The sequence below is a fragment of the Cervus elaphus genome, chromosome 9 (genome assembly GCF_910594005.1).
Source record: "Cervus elaphus chromosome 9, mCerEla1.1, whole genome shotgun sequence".
Taxonomy (NCBI): domain Eukaryota; kingdom Metazoa; phylum Chordata; class Mammalia; order Artiodactyla; family Cervidae; genus Cervus; species Cervus elaphus.
In genome coordinates, this window is record NC_057823.1 from 15,254,827 (window position 1) to 15,282,484 (window position 27,658).

A 27,658-nucleotide genomic window follows, 5' to 3' on the forward strand; every position below is an offset into this window, starting at 1 on the left:
AGACGTACACTCACAAAGACGCAAACACAGAGACCTGGTACTCACACTCTGACATATACAGACACACTCCCCCACACACTCTAGTCTGTCACATTAACATGACACACATCGAAGACACCCTCACGCACTCAGTCACACATTCAAATTCTCACGGAGCTACACACTCATTCACACTCCCACACAAATTACACATTCACATGGAGTCACGCATGGAGGTATATGTTTCCTCAGCTATTCACACACACGTTTACAACCCTACTGGTACACAGTCACACACGTTCACTCTCACACCCATGGATCCATGTGCAGGTGTGGGCTGCCTCACATATTCATGACCTCACAAACACACACACATCCACATCAGCACAGAGATTGCAGCTTCACAGGGACACACACTCCCATGAACTGGACTCCTCTCCGCAGGCAGTGTCCTTGCTCAGCTCACCCTCCATGCAGGTGACCACATCCGGTCCAATAGTGGAACCCTTTTCTGACTCCCCATTGCCCTCAGCTGAATTCCATGGTCAAGGGGAAGTCCCCACCCTCCCAAAGGAGCCATCCTCTGTCCCCACAGTCTCCTGTGACTCCCACACCACAACTGTCACCAGCCTCTGCAGTGATCTGTGTTGCCTGCCCAAACTCAACTCCGAGGCTACAGAAGGGACGCGGTTCACCCCATACCCCAGCTCCCAGAACACAGTAACTGTTCAGACGTTTTTAGAATGAATAAACTTCGATGAAAAAGAGATCCGCAAAACACCCCGGTGAATCCTAGACGTTTCCCCCTCAAAATCAAAGATTCTCTCTTCCTCCCCCAATTTTGCCAAAGCTCCTCAGAAAATTAATCTCAGGGACACTCCAGAAACCCACAGGGCCTCCGGAGGGAAATCTGAGATACCTCCTTTTGCGCCTTCGGGGGAAATAGCTCTAGGCGCCCTCCCCCACGTCAGGGACCTAGTCGTTCGATGGGTAGCAAGCAGTCTGAGCTTGCGCACTTCATCCCTGCTACCCTGTCCTGTTGCTATGGGAACGCCTGGCCTGGAGAGCGAGGCTTGGGAGTCTAAGACCCGGGGACCATAGCGCAAGCGCTTTCGCTCCGCGGCAAAGGGAGCCCCGCCCCTTCCCCATTCTGAACAGGCGACTGGCCCCGCCTTCTTGTGGTCCCGCCCCTAATGCTGGGTGCCTGTTCCCGCCAGGACTTTGGGGGCACTCTGCCGGTCCCTCAGGCTCTGACTCAGATGCAGTGATGAGGGGAACAGATGGTGGCCCAGACGGTGGCGGGGAAGGGTGTGGCTAGGATTCTGGGACCCTGGGGAGAGGGACTCACCTTCGGGAAGAGGCAAAGGAGAAATGGGCGGGGGTGTTGGGGGAGAAGTTGCGGGGGCTGTCCAGGGGACTGCTACCTGTGGCAGAAAGAGGGGGAATCTTCAGGCCTGGGGCGGGCGGCACTCCCATCAGACCTCCTGATCCTCAAAGCGCGTCCCAAACCGCAGCTTGTCTCCTCATTAGTCTAATCTCACCCGTGTATGAGTGGGCCACTTCCCTTAGCTGTGGCCCCTCCCCCAAAAATGTTTTGGCTACCAAGTCAGCCCCGCCCCTCCCCGGGTCGATCCCGCCTTTTCCTGGGGGGCCCCGCCCCTTAAGGATGGCTCCTCCTTTCTGCCCCATCCCCTTTCCAAACAAGCTCCTCCTGGGCCTCCGCCCACAAATGCCCGTCCCTCTGCGGAACCGCCGAGCCCACACAAGGATGGCCCCGCCCCTTGTCCAATCCAGGTCCTCCGTGTCCAGACTCTGGACCGCCCCTCCTGTGGCATGGACACACTCCCCTCCTATGGCCCGGCCTCCGCTAGTCTGGCCCGCAAACCCACCACCTGTCTTACCCAGGTGTCCTGGCAGGGGGGAGTGGGGTCGCGGCAGCGTGGGCGAGGTGCTGGTCAGGATGAGGCTTTTCCGGTTACTGGTGCGGCAGCTGCGGGGAGGGCGAGGCAGGGAGCCGGACCCGGCCGTAGCCCAGTGAGTTTGAGGGTTCGACCCATCACCTTCCCATCTCAGATCCCTCCCATCTGTCTCCCAACCAAGTGGGTGCTCGAATGTGCCCCCAAAGGACTGCTCAGAGGAGGCGGCAGTGGAGGACTGTGTATGGGAGAGGATGCATATGTGATGTGTTGGTGCAAGCCTCCTGGTGTGGATGGATCACGTGTGACCATGTATGGGGTGATAGTCATGTCCACGTGATACCAATGGAGATTCTCGTGTCTGTGTGTCTTTGGGTCTTTGCGTGACATTTGCTGTGTGGATCCAGGCGTGGCACCAGGTGTGTGAGTTCAGCACTGGGACCACTCGAGTGTGACATCATGTGTGACAGCCCTTGAGTTTATCTTGTGTGACATGGCTTTGTGTGTCTGTCTGACACAGTCTGTCTAGCCACTTTCCCATGACTAGATGTGCCACTGTGGGCTGTAAAGCGTACCTCATGCATGATTTCTGCTGCGTCTATACTTTTGTGTAGCAGTCTGAGTCTGTATGAGACATTGTCCTTGTGTCCGAGTGTGATATTCACCATGTGTGTCCATGTATGGCATCTATACGTGTGTGATACATCATGTAGATGATCTATATGTGTGTGTTTAACATCCTGTGACACTGGGCACGTCTGAGCATGCCACCGTGTGTGACACAGATGAAAATGTGTGAGAACCATGATACTGTGTGTGTCTCCGACTCTGGGTCATTCTGTCATCTGTGTGAAACAGCATGGGACATGCTTAGGTGATATGGTATATTGTGACATTGCACAGATGTCATTGCCACATATGTGTCTCTGTGCATCTCAGATGGCATGGCCGTGTGTGTGTGTCACCACACAAGTGACATCTTCCTGGGTGTACGCTGCACTGTGCCTGCAGACTTACTTGTCTGTGTGATTCTAGGAGTGTCCCCGTGTGTCTCTGCATGCCTCTGACCTATGGCCACTGTATGTCTGGGAACTCGCGGCGACTCCCAGGTGTATCTGGGACACTAGGGCTGTTGTGTGTGTATGTGTGTGTGACATCATGTCCTGCGTGACGCTGTGTGTCACTATTTTTCATATGAGGCTGTGTTCTTTGGGAGGGGCGGCTGGGATAAAATAAAAGCCCCCCCCTTTCATTCTGCCCCTCAGGATCCCAGCTTCCAAAGAGGGACCCTTCAGCCCCTCCACTCCCTTCTCCCCCCGCCCAGAGCAGTGACTGAGCATATTTGCGCGGCCAGAGCACGCGGCATGGGGGTGGGGGGACGCCACGCTGGGGCTATTGTTCTGAGGGTGCTAAGCCCCCCACCCTCCCCTTCTTCCCCTACTCTCGCCCCCCGGCTGCGGGAGCCCGCAGCAACAGCAGACAAAGGCGCCGCAATCCCCCACCAGGCGCAGCCCCCTCCCCCCGCGGCGGTCCTTTCTAGCATGCAGTCCCCCCCAGTCTCGGCCCACACTGCCCCCCATTTAGCCCCAACCCCTGCAGGAAGGCTCAGCGCGGGCACCTCTGGCGCAGCTGGACCGGGTGCATCATCCCGGGCCCCGCCCTGCAGCAGCAGCAGGAGGGCGGCTTTGGGGGAAGGGCCGGGTCAGGGTCTGAGGGATCGGGGGTCTACCTCTTGGTCCGGCGGAACATACTGCCGCCAGGGAAGGAGGGCATCGAGAAATTGGAAAGCGCGATCCAGAGAGAGTCAGACATGACCCGGCGGCGGCGACATGGTGGCAGGTGCGGCAGCGGCAGCGGCGGCGCGGGGAGCGAGCGCGCGGGGCGGAGGCTGGAGCCGCAGCGGGCAGGGGAGGGCGGGGGAGGGGAAAGGCCTGCGGCTGCCACCCGCCAGGAGGGGGCGCTGCTGGGCACCAGCGCGCCTGGCCCCGCCCGCGCGCGCGCCTGGCGCCCCAACCCGAGCTGGAGAAAGGGCCGTCAGCCCCGCGCATCTCTCTCCCAGGGCTCACCTGCTGCTTTTCCGGGGCAGGGGCAAATCTTTCTGGAAGGCAAAGGGGCAAAAGGATAGAGGTCAGCGAGGACCGACAGCCATTGCCCAAAAGCCCTGTCAGCCCTTTGGAGGGATAGAAGTCGGGTAGGACAGGTCCTTCATCAGCATCGTCACCAGCACCTTCGGCCTAGGGTTGAGGGATGGGGTCCTGGGCAAAGAGTGCCAGGGTGATTCCTCTCCTGACCCCGAGAGACCAGCACAGGAGCCCCATATAGGACTCCTGAGTTGGCGTCTCAATGCGTGTTTGTGCAAATGAAACAAGAGCTGTTATCTGAAAAACATTTCTTGAGCACCTGCTATATGGCAGACCCCGGTGCTAGGCACTGGGGACACAGCAGTACATGATACAAATAAAATGTTCTGCCCTTTTGGGACCAGTATTTAAAGGATAGAAGCAAACATTAATGTAGAAGTGAATGAAATAATTTTAGACTGAAATAAATGTTATGAATAAAATTAAGCAAGGTGGAATTTCCCTGGTGTTCCAGTGGCTAAGAGTCCACCCTCCCAACGCAGGGAGCCCGGGTTCGATCCCTGGCCAGAGAGAACTAGATCCCATGTTCCACAACTAAGACCCGGTGTAGCCAAATAAAATAATTTTTATTTTTATTTTTTTAGTTAAGCAAGGTGACGTGATGGGAAATGGCTAGGAGGGGAACACGAGGGCTAAAGGGCTGCTTTGTAGAAGTGACTTTTAAGTGGGTTGCTGAAAATTAAGTCAGTCATGGGAGGATCTGTGGAGAGAGCATTCCAAGTAGAGGCAGTTGCAAAGGCCTGGAGGCAGAAATAAACTTGGCATGCTCAAGCAGGAAAGGTTGAATGACTGGATGAATGAATGAATGACCCCTCCACACCTCCATAGCTCTACCCCACTCTCAACCAGATTCACAGAGTTGGGGTGGGGGTTGTTAGCAGGGCTCAAAACTGAGATCCAAAATGGAAATCAGGGGACTTCCCTGGTGGTCAGGCAGTTAAGGCTCCAGGCTTCCACTGCAGGGGATGCGGGTTTAATCCCTGGTCCGGGAAGTAAGATCCCACATGCCATGTGGCATGGGCAAAAATAAAACAGGGAGGGGGGAATCAGGTGATGGCTGGGTAGCCTTTTTCAGTAATGGCAGTGATAAACATGATAACCATGAGTAGGTTTTAGCTCTGTCCACATTAGAAGACATTTGCATTCTGTTTGTCAAGCACACAGCAAGCCACCACTGGGACCAGAAATTAGAGATCTGGACACTTTTTTGAGAGCACTGAAGAACAGAAGGGAGAAGCAACATCATCTTCCAGCCAGTTCTGTGTCCACAGGCTAAGGTGAATAAAAGGGACTGGGTAGGGCTGCAAGTAGAAAGATTCAGATGAGGGTTTCAAAACCTCTTTAGTGGGGACTCCAGCCAGGGATCTCCCTGGTGGCACAGACAGTAAAGAATCTGCTTACAGTGTGGAAGACCTTGTTTCAATCCCTGGGTCGGGAAGATCCCCTGGAGAAGGGCACAGCAACCCACTCCAGTATTCCTGCCTGGAGAATCCCATGGACAGAGAAGCCTGGAGGGCTATAGTCCATAGGGTCACAAAGAGTCAGACATGACTGAAGCCCACCAACAAGGGAGAATTGAGGAATGTTCTAGGATCTTTCTAGGATCTCTGATAGCAGAAAGTCCTGGGTTCGAATCCCAGATTTACCACTTAAAACCTTGGCAAATGACCTTCCAATAGTTCATGCCTTCTAGAGGATTCTGCAGATTATGCAGGTGCCTAGCACCTTAGTATGCTGCCTAGCACACATAGTAATTGCTCAGTAAATATTAGATCATAGGAACATTGTGGATGCATATGCTGCACGGCAGAAGATGAGCCAGGGGGACATCACAGTCCCAAGTACAGAGGACAGACGGATGGTTGGGGTCAAAGGGCACACTGTCCAGATTGGTAGCTCTGCCATCCCGAGCCAGGGGTGACCAAAAATCTCTACCAGATTTTCCTTCTGTCTTTGTAGGATCAGCTTAAATGAGCCGCCCCTTGTACCAGCCTTGTCGGGCGTATGCAATGGCCCAGTCAAAACCAAGATCTGGATTTTCTGGCCATGGAGTCCGGTACTCAAAACTCAGAGACACTGTGGCCTACGAGGCTGAGCCCCAGGGCTCTAGGTGCTCTGAGTGCTACCTAGAAAATCTTCGACTCTAGCCCCATCTGCTAAGCATCCCTAAACATTTTGGCGTCGAGGAAAGGGACAATGTGGAGAGGTAGAGGATTTAGACCTTGGTGTCAGTGTAAACAGAGGCCACTTCCATCGCCAGTTACAGAACTGCTTTGCCCAGAGGATTCTGCGTCTCCTTGAGATTAAAGGAGGGCCCTGCGGACAGGGCATCTGAACTTAGATTGATGTACGATCCGAATTCACACGCGGGAAACGGGCGCTCTACGGTTGTAGGACAGCTGCTAAGGGGTTGCACCAGTGTGTGAGAGTGTAGTCAGGCTGCAAAGTGGTTAACCGTGCCAGAAGGGAGGAGGTTTGGGCAAGATCTCGGCGGAGTAGCTCGGCCAAGACAAGCTTGGGGAAGGATAGGAGGGTGAATGGGAGGATCCCGGGAAAGGGGCGTGGTCTTACGGGGAGACCGAAATCCCGCGTGGCACCGAGCCAATGGGAGTCGGCGCCAACCCAGGGGGCGGAACACCCTAGGAAGGCTCCTCCCCTTTCCCCCTTTATTCCAGGACCCGACGGCGCGGACCCTATCTGGCTGCTTCAGTACTTGTTCGGTCTTCCCTGCATCTCCCTTCCTTTTATCAGAACCCATTCTCCTAACCCAGCTCAGGGATAAGAAGGGAATCAGAGGAAGACCTGAAGAGTCCATCTGGACTGTGGTTAAAACTCAGGGCTGGTTCCAGCATCATCCAGACGCCTGAGAAGTCCTTGCCCTCTGAAATGGCCCCTTCCAAAAATGGAAGAGGGCCCTGGGTGAGGGTTTGAATCCTCTCCTCATCCCAAGCTCCAGGCTAGGGATGTAGCTTGAGACTGGGCCCATTCTAGGCTTTACATAAACTCCTCCAGATTACCTAGCTCAGGGCTGTGCGTCGAGGAGGCTCAGAAGAACCAGATGCCAGGCTGAAGTTTTGATCAATTTTCGCTCTGGAGTTAGTTTGGAGGCAACACTGAACCCCCATATTAACCCTTAAAAGTACATGCTGCGGGCCAAATAGAATCCTTCTCAACTTCAGAATCCCCACCCCACACTCCACAGCAAACCTCAGTATCCCACTCCGTGCAGTGGACCCACATCTCCTGCGCCTGCGCAGCCTGGAGACCAACATCTTCTAAGGCTGCAAGGAGCTAAAAATCGCTCCCGCCCACCCACAAGCTGGGCTGGACTTGAGGATCGCGGAGTGGGGGCGGGGGTAGGGTAGTGTTGTAGTGAAGAGGGGTGGAATGAAGGGTGAGGAGGAAGACTGTCTAGATCCCTGTCCAATTAGGGCAGTAGGAAGAATCTCGGTGGCCAAGCAGGTGCGTGGAGGTCGTAGGGGGTCCCCATGACTCAGAGAGGGACTCCTGGGGTAATGAGGGGCGAGGCTGCAACACAAACATGTTTACCGCTGCTGCGGCACCTGCAGCCCCGGGGGGCGCGAGCCCTGAGGCAATAACTTTGCCCTGCACCCCCTCACCCCCAGCCTGGCCGAGCACCAGGGCAAAGATCTCGATCCCAGCCCCCTATCTCCTCTGAAGGGTCGGGCGCCCCTGGGCTATCCTCGAGGGGGAGCGCTAGGCTGCATTTCCCTCCGTTAGATCCCTGGGTCCCCGGGCAGAGCCTGAGGGGCGGGGTCCCCAGCGCGGCGGGACGCGCGGCCACCGCGTTCCCCCCGGGTAGCTTCCCGAGGCCGTGGGAGGGGGTGCCTGCGCCCTCCCCGGCGTTAAGTTCTCCCGCCTCCTGCCGGTCTCCGCCCCAGGGCGCCGACCCCTTCCCATCCACCCGGGGCCGCCGCATACCTGCAGCCTCCGGCGACGAATCAGGCCGGAATCGTCCATGGCGGCGGCGGCAGCGGCTTCGGCCCCCGGGAGGGAGGTGGGAGGCGGTGGCAGCGGCGGGAGGAGGGAGGCGGGAGGGAGTGAGAAGCCGCGGGGACCGCGGCGGCGGCGGCTGGGGCGCGGGGGGCGGGGGGGGGCGGGGGGAACCGGAGGGAGGTGGCGGGGGCGGAGCAAAGTGGGGCGGACCCGGCACCGTCACTGCGTCTGGGCGCCCGAGCCCGGCCTTGGCCGAGGCTGCCCGCTCTGGGAGAAAGGGGGAAAGCGTGGGGGAGGAGCCTCCAGATGCCCCCAGTGAAGTCAAGCTACCGTGAGACCCCCGTAAGGAAAGACGTGCCAGGGGAGAGACATGCTCGTGGGTAGGCTCCCAACGCTAGAAACACCCCAAGGGAGACAAGCTTACTAAGATACATTCCCTATGCGGACAACTCCCTCCCCGCAGTGATCCCCTCAGAGAAACAGATTCCCACGGGGAGGTAGTCCCCGCAGGGAGGTCCTCTCCAATCAGGAACTCCTTTCACCCTGACAATCATTTCTGAAAGAGATGGTCTCTGAGAGGTGACACTTCTTTTCAAAAGCCCAGCCTCCAAAGAAGAGACATTTCTGTAGAGAAGGATCCGCGCTGGGGATTCACTTGGGGAGCCTGGTGAGAGTACCTTCAATGAAAGACCCATAAAAGCCATAGTCTCTATGGGATATTGCCCCCATCCACGAGACTTCATATCCCAAGGAGATAGTCTCTTACAGAGTGTATCTGCACTGAGGAGACCCGTCCTCATAGGAGATGCCCCCTCAGAAAAACACTTACAGGCATATACGAACCCTCTTCCCAAGCAGAGACTCCTCGGGGAACCCTGCCGCCCCCTCCCCCAGCGACCCCCTCCCTCATCGTCAGGATTAAGAAGCCAGGCTAGGCTGGGCTGTATTTATAGGAACGATTAGCTGGTAGCTGGGGAGGGGGGCAGCGGGAGCGATTTTCACCACTCCCCCGCAGTGTTCCTACAGCTGAGGCCAAGCCAACAATGCTTCCCAGAGTTGGAGTGGAAGCCCCCACCCCAACGTTGACATTGGAGGGCATGGCGGGGTGGCGGCTTCCCAAGGGTCTCAGCCCATAGCTTTCTCGAAGGCCCTGGAGGGCGCGGTCACTGGGCCGGAACGACCTCTGACAGTCAAAGGGAGCCACTTCGAAGTCTGCTTCTTGGTGTTCCCCAGGCTCTTTTCTACTCATCTCTGCGCCTTTGCCTGAGTTGTCTTGATCTGTTTCTCTCTCTGTTGGCGTGTTTGTGTTGCCATCTCGCCGAGTTTGTTCCTCGCACTTCTTTCTCCAAGGTCGGGACATTTCTCTTGCCCGGATTCAGCCTGAAGCCCAGGGAACTCTCCGTGGTGCTGATCTGGAGCACTCCTGTCCGTCGTGCTGAAATTATGAGCGCAGGGTTGGGGGCGAAGGTCAGGGGAAAGGAAGGGTTATCGGGAGGCGCAGCCTAGAAAATGGACAGATATGACCCACGAACGCCCTGAACTACCCCAAGATGGAGTGGGTGAGGGAGAGGTCCACTGGATATTGGTTGCTGAAGACAACAGCGTGTACCCATGCAGGGGCCAGGAGACAGTGCCTCTTGATTCATTTACTCAACAGGTATTGAGCACCTACTGTGTGCAAAGAAGTGGTTTGGATTTTGGGAGTACATCCATAAAAGATACAGACAAAAACTCTGCACTAGTCCGAGACGAGAGGGAGAGATTGTGGTAGTAGTGATTGCTCGCAAAAACACATGCACACTCTACAAGCACCAGCACACACACACTCTGCAAACTTACATATGAACATGAACATACCAACACGTGTGCAACAAACAGACTCGCATACACCTATTAACACATTCTGGAAACACTCTACAAAACATACATTCTGAAAACACACACACATACAAACATATACGAGGCAAACACAGAAACACATATACACACAAACTGACTTTCTGCAAACATACATCCAAACACGTACTCAGAAAACGCAGACATACCCACACTCAGCAACGCAGGCACACACAACACATACAAACACAAGCATATGCAGGCATACACACAACTATAACTCAAACCAAGGGAAGCTCAGGTGCACACAAAATACAGTGTGCAAAATACAGACACGTTATCCTCCCAGCACAAAACATGGACACACATACACACACTCATGCACTCACTGGAAGGCTGTTTTTCTTTCTTTCTTTTAGTTTTAGTTTATTTAGTTTAGTTATTTTGGAGGGCTGTTTTTCTTATTGGACACTGCCACTAAACTGTCAGCTCTATGAGGATTGAGATTTTCATGTCTTAGTCAAAACATTGCATCCCCAGAAGCTGGCATACCATAAGTGCTCAATAAATGTTTGTTGAATGAATTGAGGGAATGTTTGCAGGGGACAAAAATTCACAGAAACTTCAAAGGGGGTGTGCACACACACATTTTAGAGGGAGACACACATCCTCTCCACACATGATACCTCCTTATTCACTCATTGTCAACATTCATAGTCAACAACTTTTACCCACCGAATTATTCTCAGTATTTCTGCAGGATACCTACCCTCATCCTACATCCCTCTCCCCAGCATTTATTATCTGACTCTTACTCAACTGGACACACTAGGCTTGGAACATTTACAGATCTCCTTACCCAGATTTTGAACACACACACACACATGCACACAAACCCAAGCGAGTCGCATAAACATACTCTCACACAACAAACACATATAAACTTTCAGTATATACACAGACACACAAACATACCCTTATCCAACACACACACACTCTTCACACATATACAGAGTTTAAGCCACAAGCTCTACATAAAAACAAACACAAGGGTATATACACACCAGCCCCATATCCTCTGGTCTTTGGTCACCTGGAGCAGAGGGAGGGGTGAGGGAAAGCCACTCCCCTGCATCAAACCACGCCCCTTTCAGCTGTCGCTGTTTCCTGGATTTGACCCTGAGGTGTCTCAGCAGCGGCCTAAACTCCAGTTCGACTAACAGGTGAGAGGTAGCCAGAGGAAGAAGAGAGGGGGAAAGAATTGCCTTGTCTTCACAGACCCCCAGTCTCCCCTGCCCTGCGGACTTTGGCTCCCAGGGGCAGAACCTGAGTCCTGCCACAGTCAAGTTTGGCTCCAAAGGTCTAGCCCTGGGTGGCAGTTCCTAAGCCGATTGTGGGCGAAGAGAGAGAAGGTGACCATGAAAGGGGCCAGCAGGGATCAAGAAGGAGGGAGGGAGGAAACTGGGCAGAAGAGAGGATGGAATTACTGGACAGAAGAGGTCACTGGAAAATCTGGGGAGGTCCCCTTAGAGGATGGAGGAGGTTGCCTGGGGTCCTGTAGAGTGGGAGATTGTTTCGGGGGAGGGAGATGGCGAACTGTGGTCAAACAGGAGTGAGATCTGCATCTGAAGGGATGGAGGGGACATGAATCCGAGGGGGGGCTCCTGGGTCAGAGGCAGGCCTTGGTGGCCCCTGGGAACTTGAGAGTGTTTGGCTATTGCTTCCTCATCAGCTGCCCATTCTTTGCTCTGCCTGGCACTGTCTCCTGGTTGGGCATCAGGACAGTGCCACCCTGAGCTACCAGAAAGGGACAACTGAACCTCACCCTGCATCCCAGCTACCTCTCATCTCAGGTGGACATGGCCTGCAGGGGTCACACTCGACCCAGGGCCTTGGCCTGGGCCCTGCAACTGACCCTGGCATGGATGCTGCTGGGAGCTTGTGGAGGGAGCCACCCACTCCCAGCTAGATCAAAGAGACACCATAGGCTGGCGACCAATCTGGGCACAGACCAGCTGCACCTGGAAGGTAAGCATTCCAGATTATGCCTAAACTCGAACATCCAGAAACCTCAACTCTACCACAACAATGCTAGAACTTCCTTACCAAAGGGATTTAGGGTGACTAAAGGAGGCACCTGGGTCTAGTGGTGATTAAAGAGCACAAATTGCCTAGGTTCAAATTCCAACTTCATACCTGTGTGACCATGGGCAAGTCACTCAACCTTTCTGAGCCTCATGTGGACCATTAAGTAAGGAGGAGAAATAACAAATCTACCTCATAGGGATGTTGTAAAGGAGCATATGTAACCATATGAGAACTTACATCGCTGCCAAAAAATGTAATAAATGACAAGCTTATTTTGATTTGTGGTTATTACTAATTGAAGCTGCATTTACATCCCAAGCGAAGTGTCTTAATTTTTGTGTTTGGGAGGACTTACATAATTAGGGTCTCCCAGTTCAGAGGGACCCGAAGTCTTGGTTCCTCAGCTCTACCTGAGGACACAAGATTGGAACTCACTGGAGTCCCTTTCTCTGTGGCCCTCTTTTCCCTCAGAGATGAACCCACCAGAGGCATCGGACCCTGGGCTCGTCCCAGTGCGCTGTGAGGAGCTGAGCCCCAGGTGAGTACATCCACCTCGGGGGTTTCTCTGTGTTCTTTGCTCCAGTTGCCCCAACTAGGGGGCCAAAGTCCCTGCGCATCCTGACCTATCCGTCCTGTCTCTCTCGATGTCCAGGTGCGAATCCTTCCTGGTACACCTCCAGGCTGCCCTTCGCAGTCGCTTCCACCTGCTGCTCTTGGGGGTACGCCAGACGCAGCCGCTCTGCTCTGAGCTCTGCGATGCCTGGTAGGAGGGGCGGTGTCTGAGGGGCGTGGCCTATATTTTGGGCGGGGCCAAACTAGGGATCTGCCCCTTGATCCTCCGGGCACCTGAAGGGGCGTGGCCTGAGTCCAACGCCTCCAAGTCTAAGGGACGAGGCCTTGTGTTTAGAGGCTAGGAAGAAAGGGGCAGAGCTTGTGGAAACCCTGGCTTCTATGATTGGCAGTACGGAGGAGTAGCCTTCCGTGGAGCAGGCTTTTTTTTTTTTTTTTTTTTTTTTAAGGGAAGGGTCTCTTGATTGAGAATAGGAGCTAAAAGGGTGGGACTGGCCTGGAACAGATAGTCTGAGGTCGGCAAGAATGAGTTCTCAAGTGACAGGGTCCTGGGTAAATGTAGAGAATATGGGGCAGGTTGAAATCTAGGGAATGGTTTCTGTAGGAGCGTGGTTCTAAGAGGCAGGGCCTGGATCTGGTGAGAGACAAATGGGGCAAAGCCTTGGAGAGCAGGAATCCCACAAAGACGTTGCCGTGGAGCCTTTCTCCACCTTCTTCTCTCCACACACCATTCCCAGGTTTGCCACTTGCGAAAGTGATATCACCTGCAGCCCGACTTGGCTCCCACTCCTAGAAAAGAGGGGCTGCGAGCCTGGCTGCACTACTTATGGGCAGGTGAGCATGGGGCAGAGGAACCAGGGAAGAGACTGACACCTTACCCTTACGGTGTCCTGAGTTAACACGTCTAGGTCCCGGAGTCTGGACTGGCATGGGACACCAAAACCCCCCACTCCCACCTTTCCCCTCCCACAGCCCAGTCTCCATAGTAGGATATATCTGTAGCATCCCTAAGGGCGACTGAGTCCAGATTTGCCCTCTCCTTGACCTCTGCTTATCTTGTGGCTCAGATAGTAAAGAATCTGCCTGTCAATATAGGATACCTGGGTTCGATCCCTGGGTTGCCAAGTTCCCCTGAAGAAGGGAATGGCAACCCACTCTAGTATTCTTGCCTGGAGAATTCCATGAAATAGAGGAGCCTGGCGGATCACAGTCCGAGGGGTCACGAAGAGTCGGACACAACTGAGCGACTAACACACACACACACACACACACACACACACACACACACAGAAGATGGTCTCTGCTCTAGGCCCATCCACAGTCCAGGGGAAGGCCCAGAAACCGGAGTCTCCTTCCCCAAGGCCTCAGTCTTAATCTGGTTCTCCCCCCCGCTGGAGCCCCCTGAGGCCCCCCGTAAGAGCTCGCCCTCCCCATGGCCTCACCCCCACTACGGTCCTGCCCCCCAGACTCCCGGGAGGACCCAGAAGTGGGAATAGCCCACCCTAAGATCTCGCCACAGCCCCCTGGGTCTTTGGATTCCACCCACTCGGGTCCTGAGTCCACTCCTTCGCCCCAGACTTTTGCAGACGGAGCGGAGCTTTGCCGCTCGCTTCTGGGCGACGCGCTACCAGTGGCGGATCCCGGCTCTGGTCACTGCCTCACCATTTCCGTCTCGATGTTGCCACGTCCCAGACATGCACGAAGGGCCCGGGGAACCATTTTCAGGCGCTCCCGCCGCTCTCGCACCGGGATCCTGGACTCCGCGAGCAGCGGGAGTGGCAGTGGAAGTGGCAGCGGCCCCTAGGGGGCGCCCGGCCCTAAATGGAAGATACGCTTCCTCTCCCCCACCCCCGACCCTGCCCCTGCCCCTCAAGACAGCCAGCGTCCCACCCCTGTCCCTCACTGCCTTCTAGTTTCCAGAGTCCCATCCTTCCTCCCAAGGTCCCCAAAGACTCGCCCCTCCCCAGATTATTTGAGAAATAACCCAAGTGTATTAATAGTTCAGTTTTTCCCTCTACCCCCTAAATAAACTTTCCAGTTAGAGCACGTGATGTGACTGCTTCTTGGGGGAAATGGGTGGAAAGTATAGTTGCCAGAAAGCGTCTCTTGAATCCTCAGGTCCTAAAGTTAGAGCGACTGATTTCGTGCGAGCATGTAAATGAAGGCTGGTCTATACCCTGGAGCATCTCACAACTTGGAATATTCGGATGCCAGAAATGGGGAAGGGGTCCAGAAGAAGGACTGACAAGGAGAGGTGTGCTCACCCACAGGGTGCCACCAGTCCCACCAAGCTTCTTGATTTGTACATACCTCCCGACACCATTTTATGGCATTCACCTCTGATTAAGAAGCCCCAGAGATGTCTTCTTTCCTTCCTCCATTTCTCCCAAATGCCATTCCTGGGGACTTCTCTGGTGGTCCAGTGGTTAAGACTCTGAGCTTCCATTGCAGGGGGTCCACCCCCTGATCTGGGAACTAAGATCCTGCACGCTTTGAGGTTCAGCCAAAACAAATGAAATTCCTGGACCTAAAGCAAAGGACTGGACTCAGACTCATGATTTGGGTTGTAAGCATTAGTCTTTAATCCTCCTCCTTATCCACAGGAGAGATAGTTTCCTCACCTGGAAAACAGGGGCAATATCCCTTTTGTTGTTCAGTCACCAGGATCCTGTTCAGTCGCATCTGATGCTTTTCGACCCCGTGGACTGTGGTATGCCAGGCTCCATGGTTCTATCTCCCAGAGTTTGCTCAGATTCATGTCCATGGAGTCAGTGATGCTATGTAACCATTTCATCCTCTGCCACCCCCTTCTCCTTTTGTCTTCAGTCTTTCCCAGTATCAGGGTCTTCTCCACTGAGTCTTTGCATCAGGTGGACAAAGTATTGGAGCTTCAGTTTCAGTTCTTCCAATGAATATTCAGGGTTGATTTCCTTTAGGATTGATATCCCTTTAGGATATCTCTTTTACTTCTGTTCAATAGCACAAGATTGGTGGATGCCTCGTGTATCCAGGCACTGTGCTAAGATATATCGGGCCCATTCCTTGCCCTCAAGGAAGATGAAATAGCATAAGAAGTAAAGTGTCCTACTGAGAAAGTAGCAGACTAGCATCTTTCAGATGCCAGAGACAAACTCAGTTCAAAGAGCCTTTAGGGACTTCCCTGGCTATTCAGTGGTTGAGCCTCTGCACTTCCACTGCAGAAGGCACGGGTCTGATCCGATTGGGGAACTAAGATCCTAAGGCATGGCCAAAAACAAAACAAAAGTCAAAGCCTTTCGCCAAGACAGTGATAAGTTTCAAGAATGGCTGTATCTGGGTTTTTTAATGATGTTAGGAATCTGTTTTGCTTTCTCTTGGCTGTACTCTGAGTCAGGATCTCCTCACATTAGCAAAGACGGACCAGCAACTCCATGATTTTAGTGCAAAAAAATGGGCCTACTTCTCTGTAAAACCAACAAAGTTTCCAGGGCTGGCTCTCATTGATCCATTCTCCTCATAAGCCTATCACTAAAGTCAATAATTGTCAGGAGAGATGCTGTGCTCTCTGACCTAGGTTTTGTTTGTACCTAAAGTCCATGGTGAGATGTGTTCCATCTGAGCCACGTGAACTGATGTATGGGGAAGCAGTTGCCTCCTCCTGAAAGAAATTTAAGGGCTGGAACCAGAAGTGGAAGGAGTGCTTGTCAGGGAGTCATGGTATATTGACCACAGAGAACGGTGGCTATGACCTTGACTCTGGAGTATATCCACCTGGGTTCAAACCTCAGTTCTACCATTTACTCATTCTGTAACTTTGGGCATATTGCCAAGCATTTATGGGCCTCAGTTTCTTCATCTGTAAAACGGGGATCATAATTGTTCCCCTAATAGGGTTATTGGGAGAACTGAATGAGTTAATACAAGTTGTTATGGTTATGCAATACTGTGTAACAATAACTCCAAACTTCATGGTATAAAACAACCATTATTATCTTTCATGGTTCTGGACTTTCCCTGGGCTCAGCTGGGTGGCTCTCTCATTCAAGTTCTCTCATGCCACTTCAGATCGTGGATAGGACTGGAATCACATTCATGTATCTGGTGGTTGGTACTGGCCCTTGCCTTGAACCTCAGCTGGGGCTGTTAGCCAGAATAACTACACACGATTCATCCCAGTGGCTTGGGCTTCCTCATAACAAGGCATTGGGTTCTACAGGTACGTGTCCCAAGAAAGAGAGTCATGTGGAATGTGGAAGTTGTCTCACTTTTGATTAGCAAGTCGTATAAGTCAGTGTTGGAATTCCCTGGCTGTCCAGTGGTTAGGACTCGGCACTTTTACTGCCAGGGCCTGGGTTCGACCCCTGGTCAGGGAACTAAGATCCCAGAAGCCATGCAGTGTGGCTAAAAAAAAAAAAGGTCACACAGTGTCACCTCTGCTTTCTATTCACTGAGTCATTAAAGACAGCTCTTATTCTACGCTCCACCTCCTAATGGTAGGGATGTCAAATAAAATGCTTAGAAAATGCCAGGCATGTAATTAACACTCAATAGATGTAGACATCATCCATAATCACCGTTGTTGCTAATGTTTTATATGCACTGCTATTGTGACGGAGAGAAACAGGCATTTAAGGAAGAGGAGTGAGGTAAGCCTTTGAAGGAGCGCCAGCCAGGCCATGGGGAAGTGCATTTCAAGGAGGCCTGAGGGTTTCAGATTCTGGGAACTCCCAGCTGCTCAGAAAGCCTGGAACAGAGCATGGAAGTTGGGGTCAGAACATGGAAGGCTCTGAATGCTAGGCAAAGGCCCTTGGACCAGTAAATGAGGGGTGTGAGAGCCACAGAAGGTTTAAGTGGAGGGGGGGATGCAGGGGGATGATCCATTCAACTGACACTCTTGCAGGCCACCAGCAAGCAAGCCAGGGGGAGGGTGAGACTGGAGGACCTCGGGACAGGAAATGAAAAATGGGTAGAAGGGGATGAATGAGAGGGAATCAGAGGAATAACCCACAAGGCTGTACTGAGGAGTGTGGGAGTGATCATCTGAAACTTCCAAGAAGCAAACGTCGTTGTCAACTTCAGTTTAAATAAAACCTTGGGGATCCTAGGCAGGTCTGATGTGGAACCCTGAACTTCACATTTCTTTTTTTTTCACTCACATATTTATTCTTGATTTTCCACCCAATTCCATCTTCTTTGTGATTCTCCTGGTTCTCTATCACAGGCTTAGGAAGGTTGCCTTAGTTCCAAACAGCTGGACTCCACATTTATAACTGCCTGGTGAACTTGATGCTGGTGGCCTTCCTTGTGGGATGCAGGCATCCCAAGTTATGGTGCATGGGCTCTGGAGCTCACGGACTCAGTAGTTGTGATGCAAGGGTCTTAGTTGTGGCATGTGCAATCTTAGTTCCCCCGACCAGGGATCAAACCCAAGCTCCCTGCATTGGGAGTGTGAAGTCTTATCCCCTGGATCACCAGGGAATTCCCACCAGATTTTTGTTGGAAGAAATATTTGTGAGTTGGGACTTCCCTGGTGGTCCAGTGGTTGGGACTTCACCTTCCAATGCAGAGGGTGTGGGTTCGATCCCTGGTCCAGGAGCTAGGATCCCACATGCCTCATGGCCAAAAACCAAAACATAAAATGAAAATAATATTATAACAAATTGAATAAAGACTTTAAAAATGATCTACATTTAAAAAAAGATATAAAGTATTAAAAAAAAAAGAAATATTTGTGAGTTACAGCTTTACAGCACCCCCTAGTTTCTGCTTGTCACCAGCTGGGAGGAAAAAGGCTAACAGTTTCTCCTTCTTATCAAGCCAAATTCCATCAGTAGTCAGAGGTCCAATGATTTCAAGATGAACTGTACTTCTAATAATTCTGAGAGGGAAAGAGGCAAGTCTGAGATACTCAACAATTATGACATAGAAAAGGGCAGAATTACAAATGGAATCACATTGGGACTTCCCTGGTGGTCCAGTGGTTAAGATCCTGCACATCCATTGCAGAGGGTGTGGGTTTGATCCTTGGTCAGGGAACTAAGATCCCACAAGCCTTGCAGGTGAATTAAAAAAAAAAAAAACACAAAAAACAAACAAAAGCAAATGGAGTCATGTTTTATACTTTGCAACTACAGTGATAGCCACTGGCAGAGGAGTAAATAGATGTCTTTAGGCAGAAAAACAGGGCGGTCACAGCTCTTCCCAAGGTCTGCCCTCATCACCTCTACTCTGGGGCCTTCTTGCAGCCAGGCCCTCTCAATCTTGGGGTCTCTGCACTTGCTATCCCCATTGCCTAGAACAACCGTGGCATGCATATGTACTTAAGTCGCGCAATCGGGTCCGACTCTGTGACCCCATGGATTGTAGCCCGCCAGGCTCCTCTGTTCATGGGATTCTCCAGGCAAGAAGACTGGAGTGGGTGGCCACTCCCTTCTCCAGGGGATCTTCCCGACCCAGGGATCGAACCCAGGTCTCCTGCATTGCGGGTGGATTCTTTACCACCTGCGCCACCAGAGCGGCCCAGAATCGCTTTTACCCTTCTGTTATCGTTTCACCCCTCTCACGCTTCAGATTTCAGCCAGTCAGGTCTTCAGGCTCCAGGCCAGGAGCTCCAGGCTGGAGCTGGCCTCCCCATGTGCACTCCGGGAGCTCTCAGGTCCTCAGTGGAGGCTTGTGACCGTGACTGGTCAGCCCTGGCTTCCCCACGTCCAGCACAGGACTCACAGAGTGCAGGCGTGTTCTCTCAAGAGCTGAATTGTGCCCACCCACCCCCCAAAGTCATGTTGGAGCCCTAAGACTTGGTACCTCGGAATGTAACTATATTTATAGATAAACCTTAAAAGAGGCAGTTAAAGGACTTCCCTGGTGGTCCAGTGGTTAAGAATCCGCCTGCCAATGCAGGGGACACAGGTTCAATCCCTGCTTTGGGAAGATCCCACACACCATGAGGCAACTAAGCCCCTGCAATACAACTACTGAGCCAGTGCTCCAGAACCCTCGAGCCACAACTGCTGAAGCCGGCGCATCCCAGAGCCCACGCTCTGCAGACTGAAAATAGAGTAGCTTCTCTGTGCAGCAGCAGACGCAGCACAGCCAAAAATAAAATAAATCAACAAATAAATCTTCTCTTATTAAAAAAGAGATAGTTAAGGTAAAATGAAGTCCTATGAGTGGGCCCTGATCTCATAGGACTGGAGTCCTTGTAAGCAGAGATTAGGACACACACAGATGGAGGTGATGAGAGGGAAGATGGCCGTCTACAAGTCCAGGAGAGAGATCTCAGAAGAAATCAACCCTGCCGACACTTTCATCCTGGACTCTGCCTCCAGAACTGTGAGAAAATTAATTTCTGTTGGTTAAGTGTCCCAGTGTAAGATACTTTCCTATGGCAGCCTTGGCTGACTAATAATACACACTCCATAAATAATACTCCCACAATGCCCTGGTTTGTTGTGTTTATTTTTGCCATCAGAGCATTTACTAAAGTGAAGAGCCGGGACTTGGCTGGTGGTCCACTGGCTAAGACTCCACACTCCCAATGCAGGAGGGACAGGTGTGATCCCCGGTCAGAGAACTAGACCCCACATGTCACCATCAAGAGCTCTCATGCTGGGACTAAAGATCCCACATGCTGGGACTTCCCTGGAGGTCTAGTGGTTCAGAATCCACCTTCCAGTGTATATGCTCGAGATGAAACTGAATTCTATCTAGGCAAGAGATGTGCTTATGTGTACAAAGCAAAGAACAACACAGTAACTCCTGGTGGGAAACCTAACAGAACCAGAGTAATCTGGGGAAAGACAACTGGAGCTCATGGAAACAGCGGCATAGTTCGTGCCAAATTCCGAAGTAACCTTCCTGCTAAGGCCGTTGGACACAGAATCCGTGTGATGCTGTACCCTTCGAGGATTTAAACTTCTTGAAAATAAATAAAAGTGTGGATTTGTCCTGTTTAAGAAAAAAAAAAAAGAATCCACCTTCCAATGCAGGGGATGTGAGTTCCATGCCTGGTCACAGTTTGTGGGGTCTCAGGTCCCTGGCCAGGGGGAACTAAGATTCCACAGGCCATGGGGTAACTAAGCCCATGCACCGCAACTAGAGAAGTCCATGTACTGTCAGATCCCACACGCCACAACACAGAACTGGCAGCACCCAATATTCTCTCTCCTTTTCTGCTAAAACCTCATTCTTCAGGAGTTCCCTGGTAGTCTAGTGGCTGGGACTCGGTGCCTTCACTGCTGTGGCCTGGGTTCAATCCCCGGTCAGGGAACGGAGATCCCACAAGCCATGCAGCCAAAAAAAACCCAAAAAGGTGACATTAAAAAAGAAAAAAAAAGAGGGTGAAATAAAATCCTACTGTTCAAGTCAAGGTGTGTGTCTGGGGATCAAGAGTTGGGAGAATGGGCAGATACAGAGTCTCTCCCTACCCCCAGGCATCAGTATTTAATCCTTTACCCCAGATATCCCATTCCCCTGGCAACAGACTGCTTCAGGCATAGACGTGTCCTACTTTCAGCCAGGAAGAGAAAAGGTGGCTGCTTGTAGATGAGGCCTTTGAAGGTTGGGATGTGATGTCTAGAGCTGTGGCAGCCATCCTGGGATCATGAGAGGCAAAACCCGCCTAAATTAGCAAAATAGAAGATGGACTAAAAGAACAACATCTTTGCAAATTCCCTGGTGGTCCACTGGTCAAAAATCTGCCTTCAAATGCCAGGCACATGGGTTTGATTCCTGGTTGGGGAACTAGGATCCCACATACTGCACTCTAGGCCTCACACTGCAGCTGCTGATCCCTTGTGCCACAGTGGGAGAAGCCTATGGGCCTCAACGAAAGATCCCACATGTCACAACTAGGACTGGATGCAACAAAATAAATAGTTTTTAAAAAACAGAAAAACAAAGATAGTATTTAACGTTGAGCTCCTGACTTCCAAACTTCTCATGGAGTGAGATAAACTTGTCCTGGTGCTGGCAAGGCTGTGAGGGAAACTAATGCTCACTTACATTGTTTGTGGGAGTGCCACTGAGCACAAGCCTTCACAGAGGGAATTTGGATATATCTCTTCAAATTAGAAATCACACAGACACACAAAAAAATTTAGAAATCACACAGTCCCTTTAACCCAGGAAACCCACCCCTGGAAATTTGTTCTTACAGACACAGCAGTGTGAGAAGATGACGGCAAACCTGTCATTCCCTGACGTACAAGTTTAACAGAAAGCTGGGGCACAACTCACGGTCTATTAAGAGGTGCTAAATAAACAACAGGACAGTCACACCACAGAGGAATCTGCAGCTGTTATCAGAACAAGGAAGGCTTTTGGACACGTATTTGAATTATCCTAAGATGTAAGTGGTAAAAAGAGCAATGCCTGAACTTCCCTGGTCATCCACTGGTTAAGAATTCAGCTGCCAATGTGGGGGACACGGGTCGATCCCTGGTGTGTGAAGATTCCACATGCCACAGGGCAACTGGGCCTGAGAATTGCAACTACTGAAGTCTATGTGTCCTAGAGTACGTGCTCCACAACAAAAGAAGTCACTGTGATGAGAAGCCCAAGCTCCACAACTAGAGAGTACCCTCTGATTGCCCCAACTAGAGAAAAGCATAGTAAGGAAGACCCAGCCACAGCCAAAACATAAATAATAGACAATTTATTTTAAAAACAGCTATATAAAAAAAATAAAAATAAAAACAGCTATGTATACTATCTAAGGTATACTTTGTTTTCATTTGTTTAAAAAACAGAACCTCAGTTACAATGTATCTGTGTATACACCTGTAACATGCCAGGGTATCTCCAGAAGGGCCTAGGAGGCACCTGCTATGGTCCGAATGTTTGGACAGCCCCCAAAAACTCAGGTTGAAATCCTAACCCCCAAACAAGATGGTGTTAGGTGTAAGGAGGACACCTTAAACCTTGGGAGGGGACAAGGTCACATGGGTGGAGCTCTCTCATGGATGGGATTAGTGCCCTCATAAAAGGGACCCCGCAGAGATTCCTCACCCCTTCACGTGAGAACCCAGGGAGATGGCAGTCTGTGATCTGGATGAGGGCCCTCCCCAAAGCCAACTGGGTTGGTACCCTAATCTTGGACTTCTGGCCTCCAGAACTGTTAAATTTAAGTATCTATTGTTTATAAAGCACCAGCCTGTGGTATTTTGTTACAACAGGCCACAAAGGACTGAGACACCCCATTAAGTCCACCAGGATGCTGGAGGATAGTATGGAAGGGAAGCTTCTCAGTGTGGTATGTGGTGGGACCCTCAGTCACTTCAGTTGTGTCCAGCTCCTTGTGACCTTCTAACTGTAGCCCATCAGGCTCCTCTGTCTACGGATTCTCCAGGCAAGAACACTGGAATGAGTTGCCATACCCTCTTCCAGGGGACCTTCCTGACCCAGGGATTGAACCTGTGTCTCTTATGTCGTCTGCACTGGCAGGTGGGTTCTTTACCACTAGTGCCGCCTGGGAAGCCCTTAGCTTCTCAGTGTACTGGTTCCTAATTCTGCAAACAAACCTACTAGGCATTTAAAAAATCAAATTAAATCAACCAATACCCATCCTGTTTAGGTTCCAGAAGTCAGCGACTGGGTCCAGATGCAGACAGAACATACTTCTATCCCAAAGTAGAATCCCCACACTTAGCTTTCCTTGAAGAATTTTAATCACGAACTGAGGAGGGACGGGTGTGGCGGGGGCAGGTAAAGGGGGTCCAAGCTGGCTCCTAGAGGACAGTGGCTGACTCCAGGCCCCGCTCCTGGAAGTACCGATGGGGGAGGCGGGGGCAGGTTTGGGGGCTTTCACTGAAGTAGGACTTGATCTTCCCAGGTCCCTCCTGATTCCCAGTCTCCGAGTCCTCCCTGTGGGAGAGAGGTGGCGGCTCCAACTTCTGGGGGATCGGTCCTCCCAGGCAGGGCGGAGCCCTGGCCTCTCACCCTCGCTTCCAGACACCTACCACGTCACGTCTTCCGCCTCACTCTCCAGGATGCTCTGGGCTGTGCGCCAGCTGAAGCGGACAAACTGGGGGAAGCCGAACACAGGGTCCACGTGCTTCCTCAACCAGGCTTTCGTCTTGGGGTCTGGAGGCAGGGTCGGGGGGACAGTGGGAGAGGCCTGAGCCCTGCCGTGCTTCTCAGTTTGGCATCTGAGGGCCCACCACCTCATCGCAGGCCTCCTCCTGAGCACCCGAGGGATGCATCACTGTCTGAGACATCTTCCTGTCTCGGGACCCTTGCACAGGCTGTTCCCACTGACCCTCTGCCTGAGAACAGGTGCGCAAGGTGAAGTTCAGGGAGACTGCCTCTGGGTCATCTCGCTTACCTCCCCAAGAACAACAGGCACTGAACCAGCATTTGTGGACCATTGGGTTAATGCCCATTTTCCCCATGTAACCACCAACTCAGTGGGCACCGGGAGGTCCCTGCTTGCCTTGCTCATGGCTAAATCCCCAGGGCTTGGCTCTGCAAGGCACATATGAGGTGCCCAGTAAGCAATGAACACCGCCCAATCTGTGTTTGGCCTAGACTTGGTTTTCCTCCCTTTGGCCTCACCTAAGTACAACCCCAGACTTGCTAGGTTGCCCCACCCAAGTGCCAAGGGGTTCCTTGTACCCAGCCACTGAATCATCGCCTCTGCCCTTGTGTGTCTTCAGCAGAGTTTACAGGGGATAGGGCACAGTCATTTCCACCTTACAAACAGGGAGACTGAGCCTCCTAATGAAGACAAACAATGAATTCAAGCTGGGGTCACTGGACAGGAACTGGTACCCCTCACTCTGCCCCTTAGGTCCACCACGAGCCTCCGTGCTTCGCTGGAGCTCCAGAGAGACAGCAGAGAGGGAGGGAGGGTGGGAGAAGGGAAGAGGGGCCTGCCAGCTGGAATACAGCACTACCAGTCGTAAGCAAGTGGAACCCCTATCTGAGCCTCAGCCTCTTCTGCTGCAGAGGAGGCTGAGAGGAACAACTTAGAAAGCCTCAGAAGCATGCCAAGCCCGCCTTCCTGGTTTACCGTGGCTGCCATCTGCTCACCATTAGGGTAGCCCGAGCCATAATCAGAGTCTAGGTCCTGCAGTTTCTCCACAAACTTCCAGTTCTTCACAGCCTGGTCTCGGGCCACCTGTGGGCAAAACAGGCACTTGGGATCTCCGACAGACACCGGGAAGCAGCCACGCCTGCCTCCTTGCCCAGGGGGATGCTGGGAGCTGGCCATGGCCAGTGGGGGGGCCTAACCTTGGCACAGATACTGGCAGCACTGACCACGGGGTAGAGGGCATCTGCCTTGGCCTTGACTGTCACCTCAATGCCAGGAAAACGCTGCTGCAGTCGTTCCTGGTATGTCTCTGGGGGCCCCACGGTGTCCACAAACACCTGCCATGGTGAGAGAAATGTACTCAGTCAACAAACATCCAGAAGAAACAACTGTGCAGATGACCCAGCTTCACAGTCCTTGCATTTGCTGTTCCCGCTGCCTGGAATATTCTTCTCTCAGCTCACGACCAGGCCCAGGCTGCATCTTTCTCTCAGGGGTCTCAGCTCAAACATCACCTCCCAAAGAGGCTTTCCCTGATCACACTATATCCATTCTACATTTACTGAGCACCTACTGCATGCCACGGGCTGTTCAAGGTGTTGGAGACACAGCAGTGAGCATGCCGGAGTAGGTGAGGGCCAGAGACAGGAAAGAGGATCAATAAAAAAGGATTGGGGAGACTGAAAAGAGGTTATAATTTTCAACTGTTTGGGGGTATTTTAGGAAAAGTACCCTGAGGTGGTGACATCTGAATAAAGGCCTGAAGGAGATGAGGGAATGAGCTGTGGGGAAGTCTGAGAAAGAGTGTTCTAGGCAGAGGGAACAGCCAGTGCAAAGGTCCTGAGGCCGGACCATGCCAAGTACTCTGGACAGCAGTAGACACCACATGGCTGGAACAGAAATGGGGTCAGAAAAGTATCAGGACAAGTGATCTCCACAGCTGTTATTATTCTCGAAACCACCTTTATTATTTGCTTACCAGCTGCCCATCTATCTCCCCTGACTTGGTCATGAACCCTGAGGGCAGGGTCCTTGTCTGTCTGTCTCAGCACTGCATAGGCAGCTCCACATTCTTTACAAACAAGGCAAAGGTCCTTGTTTGTCTCCACAGCATTGCACAGGGAGTCCTGGACCTGAGCCACCTCCTCGGCAAGGCCTCTCTTGTTACATTCCCTATCTCAAGTGTACTTGCCCTTCTGATTCTCTCAAAACAGTCTGTTCTTTGCCTCAGAGCACTGGCTGCAGTGCCAACTTCTATTTCTCTCTGGCGACTTCATCTCATTTCTTCACTTGCCTGTGAGTTTTCCTAATTCCCACGGTGCTCAGAAAATTAAATGTCAAGATTTACATTCCAAAAATATAAATGACTGTCTGCTATGTGGGGAGCACGTGGCAGGGGAGGGGGCTGGAGGAGGATGGAGCAGGCAATCATGTGGGATTCGTTCTAGATACTGAACTTTTAGGATAGAGAGAGATTAGATGGGGGTGAGGCTGGGGGCTCCACAATGGTCCTCAGTGGAGCAAACATTTGGGGCAGAAAAAACAGTTGGGGGAACTTCCCTGGTAGTCCAGTGGTTAAGACTCCATGCTTCCAGTGCAGGGGTGGGTGTGGGTTCAATTCCTGGTTAGGGAACTAAGATCCCACATGCCATGCAGTGTGGCCAAAAATAAAATAAAATAAAATAAAAACAGTAGGACGTCAGCAGCAGTAACACACATTCCTGAGATATTCTAGGTATGTCTGATGCAGAGTCATCCACTGCACTTCTACACTCCTATTTTTTTTTCCCCCTACACTCCTATTTTATCCTGAGATGATCAAATGGGGGCAATCCGACAGTTAGCTCACCTGGGCCACGTTCACACCCTGGTCCAACGCAAATTGCACTAGTCCAGTGGCTGTATCATGAGAGAGGGCGTTCAGGTTGTATTTGACCCTGTGGTGGTGGACAGAACCCAGTCAACTTCGTTCCAGCCACCCATCCCTTCCAACCCACTCTGGTTGCCCCTCCTCCCGCCCCCCCCCCCCAATCCTCCGGGACCCCTCACCGCCCAAGCATGCTGGTAGAGATGAGGTTTGGAGACAGCACGTCCAGTGCCCAGCCCACAAAGTCCCCGTCCTCCTCCATTTTCGCAAAGAGCCTGTCCCGCTCGCTCTCCGACAGGGTCTTTGAGTCTGGGAGGAGGGTTGGGAGAGAAGGGGAGGGGCTGGTTCCCCCAGTTCCTGCTTTCCTCCTCCAGCCTACACCCACCCGTGCCCATGCACAGGAACCCCCTCCCTAGACGCACCCCAGTGCTCACCTGCCACTTTCAGGGCCTCCAGATCCTCCAGGCGGGACAGGGGACAATAGCAGATAGCATAGACCATGGGGCCTGGGGAAGAGGGAGTCCAGTGAGGCCGTGAAAGCCGCCACCTCTATTCCATCATCACCGCTTTTTTTTCGGTGCCATCACCAGTGCCATCGCCATCACCACTATCACTCCCCTCCCCAGAGTCTGGTGCAACCCCAGTCCCGGTTCCACTGCAACTTGCATCCCCCTTATCACGCCCCTCCCCCACCCGGCCCCGGGGGCGCACCCAGCACCGGGCCCCGGCCCGCTTCATCGACGCCCAGGACGCAGGGCTCCTTGAGGCACACAGGAGGCACAGGCGAACTCAGGCGGCAGCGGCCCGTATTGTCTCTTTCCAGCTCGCTGAGATCCATGCCGCCTCGGCCGCCGCCACCAGCCGTAGTAACGAAGTCTGCAGAGAAAGGTCTCCCCGCGCGTTTTCCGCGGGCCCCGCAGCAGGGCCAGCTTTCGACCTATCGGCACGCAGGACACGCCCCCAACGCGCCAGCCGCCGTTGACGTTTGCGCAGCTTCCGCCGACGCCGCTGTCGTGCGGCTTCCTGGGAATTGTAGTTTCCGAGGTTGACCAGCGAGCTCCGCGTTTGGGGAACCGGTTGGGCGGTGTCGCTTTCCAAGCTCCGCCCCGGTGTCTCTGGAGCTCCTCCCGCCGCGGCTAGTGGGCAGACAAGGGAAAATTGAGGGGGAGCCTTGAAGGACTCGACCTCATCAAAGCTAGTGCTGTGCTTACTCGCTCAGTCGTATCCGACTCTTTGCTACCCCTTGGACTGTAGGCTCTTCTGTCCATGGGATTCTCCAGGCAAGAATACTGGA

General features: G+C 52.5%; 3 protein-coding genes across 5 annotated transcripts in view; 1 reads left to right on the forward strand and 2 right to left on the reverse strand.

Moving 5' to 3' along the window:
- Positions 1–8,061, reverse strand: part of MAST1 (microtubule associated serine/threonine kinase 1) — a 28,795-nt gene extending 20,734 nt beyond the window's left edge. Inside the window, exons 1-4 of one of the 2 annotated variants that reach the window (XM_043911328.1) lie at positions 7,979–8,061; positions 3,962–3,993; positions 1,881–1,969; positions 1,328–1,403 (exon numbers count right to left, since the gene is read on the reverse strand). In XM_043911328.1, coding sequence (XP_043767263.1) covers positions 1,328–1,403; positions 1,881–1,969; positions 3,962–3,993; positions 7,979–8,017 — 236 coding nt within the window. In that variant the 5' untranslated portion in view covers positions 8,018–8,061. Of the gene's footprint in view, positions 1–1,327; positions 1,404–1,880; positions 1,970–3,624; positions 3,812–3,961; positions 3,994–7,978 lie in introns of those variants that run through there. The other variant, XM_043911327.1, reaches the window with a different exon arrangement.
- RTBDN (retbindin) lies at positions 7,412–14,527 on the forward strand. Of its 2 annotated transcripts, none has more exons than XM_043911330.1 (6): positions 7,412–7,498; positions 11,683–11,857; positions 12,389–12,455; positions 12,570–12,680; positions 13,225–13,321; positions 14,064–14,527. In XM_043911330.1, the coding sequence occupies exons 1-6, from the start codon at positions 7,424–7,426 to the stop codon at positions 14,289–14,291; spliced, it is 753 nt and encodes a 250-aa protein (XP_043767265.1). In that variant the 5' UTR covers positions 7,412–7,423; the 3' UTR covers positions 14,292–14,527. The 2 variants fall into 2 exon arrangements, with proteins under 2 accessions (XP_043767265.1, XP_043767267.1); XM_043911332.1 differs by lacking the exon at positions 7,412–7,498 and adding an exon at positions 10,988–11,052.
- An 8,588-nt stretch (positions 14,528–23,115) lies between these two features.
- On the reverse strand, positions 23,116–27,211 carry RNASEH2A (ribonuclease H2 subunit A). Its single transcript, XM_043911334.1, has 8 exons — positions 27,076–27,211; positions 26,799–26,870; positions 26,547–26,673; positions 26,347–26,434; positions 24,698–24,835; positions 24,497–24,584; positions 23,425–23,548; positions 23,116–23,329 (listed from the first exon to the last, which is right to left on the reverse strand). The coding sequence occupies exons 1-8, from the start codon at positions 27,200–27,202 to the stop codon at positions 23,194–23,196; spliced, it is 900 nt and encodes a 299-aa protein (XP_043767269.1). The 5' UTR covers positions 27,203–27,211; the 3' UTR covers positions 23,116–23,193.
- Between the last annotated feature and the right edge of the window lie 447 nt (positions 27,212–27,658).

What these genes read in the sequence shown, in the direction of transcription:
- RTBDN (XM_043911330.1), top strand. Translation starts at nt 7,424, where the DNA reads ATGAAGGGTGAGGAGGAAGACTGTCTAGATCCCTGTCCAATTAGGGCA. An exon ending in TGTGAGGAGCTGAGCCCCAG is followed by an intron (nt 12,456 to 12,569) that starts GTGAGTACATCC and finishes CTCGATGTCCAG; the next exon opens with GTGCGAATCCTTCCTGGTAC. An exon ending in TCTGAGCTCTGCGATGCCTG is followed by an intron (nt 12,681 to 13,224) that starts GTAGGAGGGGCG and finishes CACCATTCCCAG; the next exon opens with GTTTGCCACTTGCGAAAGTG.
- RNASEH2A (XM_043911334.1), bottom strand. Translation starts at nt 27,202, where the DNA reads ATGGATCTCAGCGAGCTGGAAAGAGACAATACGGGCCGCTGCCGCCTG. An exon ending in GGGCCGGGGCCCGGTGCTGG is followed by an intron (nt 26,871 to 27,075) that starts GTGCGCCCCCGG and finishes CCTCTTCCCCAG; the next exon opens with GCCCCATGGTCTATGCTATC. An exon ending in AGGGTGTGAACGTGGCCCAG is followed by an intron (nt 24,836 to 26,346) that starts GTGAGCTAACTG and finishes TCACCATGGCAG; the next exon opens with GTGTTTGTGGACACCGTGGG.